The sequence below is a fragment of the Mus caroli genome, chromosome 1, assembly GCF_900094665.2.
Source record: "Mus caroli chromosome 1, CAROLI_EIJ_v1.1, whole genome shotgun sequence".
NCBI classification, from domain to species: Eukaryota; Metazoa; Chordata; class Mammalia; order Rodentia; family Muridae; genus Mus; species Mus caroli.
In genome coordinates, this window is record NC_034570.1 from 143,149,955 (window position 1) to 143,154,056 (window position 4,102).

Consider the following 4,102-nt stretch of genomic DNA (forward strand, 5'->3'; position numbering starts at 1 on the left):
AGAAGAGAAGAGAAGAGAAGAGAAGAGAAGAGAAGAGAAGAAGAAGAAGAAGGCTCCAGAAGAGTGATCCATTCGGAGCTATTATTTTCAGGGTTCTGATTTGAGGTCTAAAATTCTCCAAGTATTCAATTTTTCAGAAGCTGTATGTCTATGGAAATACAAGCATTCTGCCTCTGTAGACGCTATAACATTGTTTCTCACAGTCCTGGGTGGTTGAGGAGACCTCCAGTTTTAGAACTCTAATCTGTCAATAGGTGCATTATAAAGCCCTGGATACATCGCGTCACTGTGAAGAACTTCAGACTGCGGTTTGCAAAAGCAGAATAAATTTTCTTGGGGTTGTACCGTTATGTACACACACACACACACACACACACACACACACACACACTCCCATTGGCAGACAGGGCCACACCTCACAGCTCTGGAGGAAGCCGCAGACCTCAGCTGTACAAGCGCAGCCTGGACTAGGGGAACTTTCCCTGGAACTCGGGAAGATCAGCCTCCCGGAGTCGACCTGTCTGCAGGGCGGAGCGCGGGGCAAGCGCGGGTGGCAGGGAGTCGGTGCACAGGGGACTCAGGTCAAGGCTGGACGGCGGCGGGTCCTGCGAGCCTCAGAAATCAGTGCCGGTGCACGCTCCCGCCGTCCCGGGGCAGCCGCATCCCCGGCGCCGCTGGCAGCATCGCCGCCTCCCGCCGGCTACGGAACATGGCTGCGCGCCTCGCCACCGTCGCCTGCGCGCTGTTGCTGCTGTCCTCCGCCCTGCTCCGCCGCGGCTGCCGGGCGCGCTTCACCGCCGAGCCCGACGCGGATGAGGACGGAGAGGAAACAGTGGCGTTTCCCGAGTCGCCCCCGCAGAAACCCACGGTGTTCGTGGTCGTCCTCGCCCGCAACGCTGCGCATACGCTACCTCACTTCCTCGGCTGCCTGGAACGGCTGGACTACCCCAAGAGCAGGATGGCTATCTGGTGAGCGGGTAGGGGTCCTGGGCCACCGCGGAGGATGAGGGCAGCTTGCTGCGCACACTCCCTTGCTGCCCGCGTGGGTCCTGGGCTGAGAGAGTGGTGGGGCCGGGAGGGAGATGAGAAAACCTATGGACGAGAATCTGGAGACCTTGACTTTCCTCATCCCCCTCCTCTTCCTGGTTTCTACTGGGAGAGAGTGTCTTCTCCAGATGTGATACACAGAACTTAATTAACTAAAGCAGGAAAGGGGTCCGCAGAGACTTGGGAGATGGAGAGTGAGTCACCCGGACTTGCAGGTGCTAGGAGTCTGCTTCTCTGGATAACTTGGCTTCCGGTCCTCCCCTGGGTTATCTGAACTCAGGGATGGAGATTTTGAAGCTTTGTTTGGAGTCTTTCCAATCACACCACACTGTGGGCTGGTCTTTTCTTGGGAGCTCCAGAAGGTCCCTGCCTGTTCAGCCTCCTGGGACAAGTTCCCACTGCAGATGCAAACTGCACTGAGGTGCCCTAAGGTCTATGCGGGGCCATTGGAGCCACCATTGGGAGGATAAACAGTCAAGTTTTGTCTTCAGGCTAAAGAAGTCTATGCTTGGTCCCTTTGTGTTTGCTGTGGATCAGGACAGAGAATCAATGGAAGTCTGTCCCTTCCTCCCGTAGACCTCAGTCCAGTTCCACACCTTTAAAATCCAAGCATTAGTGGTGGAGTCGGGCAGGCAAGCTCTAGATGGTCTGCAGAGAAAGTAAAATCTGGCCAGGGAAGACAAGCTGTCCGATTGTTAGGCAATCCTCCCTTAGTCCTGAGATTAAAAGCTAGAGCCATCCTGGAATGTTTTTTGAAAGGAGCTATCCCCAGACAAATCATATCCTAAAGCAGAGGTGGGGAGAGAGGAGGCAGGGAGCTAATTGGCAGCCTAACAGTACCTGGTAGCAGAGGTACTGAGGCGCGAAAGCAAACAAGAGGCACAGTACAGCTCTGTGGGCTCATTGCTTCCCTATACACCCTGCCATACGTGACTGCACCCACGGAGAAGAGCATGTTATGTGCAAAGAAAGTGGGAACGTTGGTAAGCCAGATTTGCACTGTGTGTGTGTGTGTGTGTGTGTGTGTGTGTGTGTGTGTGTGTGTGTGTTTTAACCATTTCCATGCCAGAAGCATTTCAAATCTCAAGTTTCGTCCTGCTTTCTTTGCAAAAGAAATCGTCTACATATGGTTTTGGTTTTTATATGCTATTTAAGTTCTCAAAACCTTACAGTATTTACCATGAGGAGTTAGGAGAAGGAAAAGCGAGTACTGAGACTCACTTAAAGCCACAGAATTAATAAATGGTGTATCGACAAAAGCAACTCAAGGAAAGGAAGTTCGAGGGTGTAGTTCACCATGGTGAGAAAGGCTTGGTTGCAGAAGTGCGAGATCGCTGGTGCCATTGAAACCACAGGCAGACTGCAGAGAGATAGATGGTGATCCACTTGCTGTCTCTGGTTTAGCCCAGGACCCCTAGCCATGGAACAGTGCTACCTACAGTCTGGGTAGGTCTCACTTCTCTGCTGGGAGCAACTTCATAGCCACACCCAGAAGTGTCTTTCCATGGTGATTTAAAACCCAATGTAATCCAGCTAACAATGAAGATAGGATTACCACAAAAGATAAAACTAAAATCTTCTCAGGAGTTTGTCTACAGACTGCTTGCTCTTCAAAGGGAGGAAGGTTAGGAACAAAATATAAGCAAAATTTGCAGACATCTATAAATTATAAATTAGAATATCCGAGAATAGCTTATGTGATTGGGACCACATGTTACGGAATCCATAGACATCGACATCTCATAAATATAAGAGAGCTGGAGTAAATGACTGTAAAAATTCTTTTTTTGTTGTTTTTTGTTTGTTTGTTTGTTTTGTTTTTTTGTTTTTCGAGACAGAGTTTCTCTGTATAGCCCTGGCTGTCCTGGAACTCACTTTGTAGACCAGGCTGGCCTTGGACTCAGAAATCTGCCTGCCTCTGCCTCCCGAGTGCTGGGATTAAAGGCATGCGCCACCATGCCCGGCAACTGTAAAAATTCTTACTAGCTTAAATTCTATATAGATTTTGTGATATAACTGAAGTCAACAAGCAAGTGATGTTTTATCCTAAATTCCATGGGTGTTCTTGATCACATGAACCTTCATGTTCTGCTTAGATGAGTGCCATTCTAATTCTGCATAGACCGTCGTGGCCTCTTTCCCCTTATCTTCACTTACAGTCCATGTCACTGCACTTATCCTTTATGGCCAGCATGAGAAGGCTGAGGAAGATTCCCAACACTTGGTGAGGATAGGGACAATCTTTGCATTAGTCTCTGGGCACACTTGGTTCTCTTAGAAACCCTGTATAATACCTTAAATATCAACAGAAATGCCAGTTCTTAGGAGGGCCAGAGATATGGCTCAGTGGTTAAGAGCATTTACTGCTCTTGCAAAGGACTAGACTGCAGTTCATTTCCCAGGACCATGTCAGACAGCCACCCGAATCTCCCGGTCCAGGGTATCCAGCGCCCCATTCGGTCCTCTGCAGACACACACCCACCTGTGGCCACAAATACACAGAGATATAGAAAAATGAATAAATCTATTTTAAAAGTCAATTTTAGAGTAGTCTCTAGAAGAGAATTTGTCTGGGAGAGTTCTAGGTGATGACGTAGACAGCGATGCAGTGGAATGTGAGGTCGTAACGATCTTCTACTAGTTGCTTCCTTCTTCTTTCTTCAACCCAAGATCCACTCAGCATCGGAGATGCCAAACAGGATGTCTACTCTGTAACTTTAAAAAGTGGCTGTGAGCTACCAAGAGCATCCAAGCAAGCATTGCGGGGTACAGTCTGGGATGCTAGCTTTCACCAAATGGTATTTCAGTAACTTGGTGCAGACTCTTCCTTCTCCTTCACCCTCTGTGAGGTCTGGAAGAACATGGGATAGGATTTTTTTCCTAGATCACTGAAGATCAAAACATTTCTCCCTAGCTGACAGCATCATGGAGACTGGCCCATGGGTCACATGCAGACATCCTTGCCGTGTGATTCTCTTATGGGACATTCTAGATCTGATCTGTACTACACACACACACACACACACACACACACACACACACACACACACACACA

The 4,102-nt window shown here is 49.0% G+C and overlaps 1 protein-coding gene across 1 annotated transcript in view; it reads left to right on the top strand.

The window, feature by feature from the left end:
- The first annotated feature begins 424 nt into the window (after positions 1-424).
- Colgalt2 (collagen beta(1-O)galactosyltransferase 2) overlaps positions 425-4,102 on the top strand; it is a 106,758-nt gene continuing 103,080 nt past the window's right edge. The window contains exon 1 of the mRNA XM_021167369.2: positions 425-969. Within this exon, the coding sequence (XP_021023028.1) occupies positions 710-969 (260 nt within the window). The 5' untranslated portion in view covers positions 425-709. The remainder of the gene's footprint in view (positions 970-4,102) is intronic.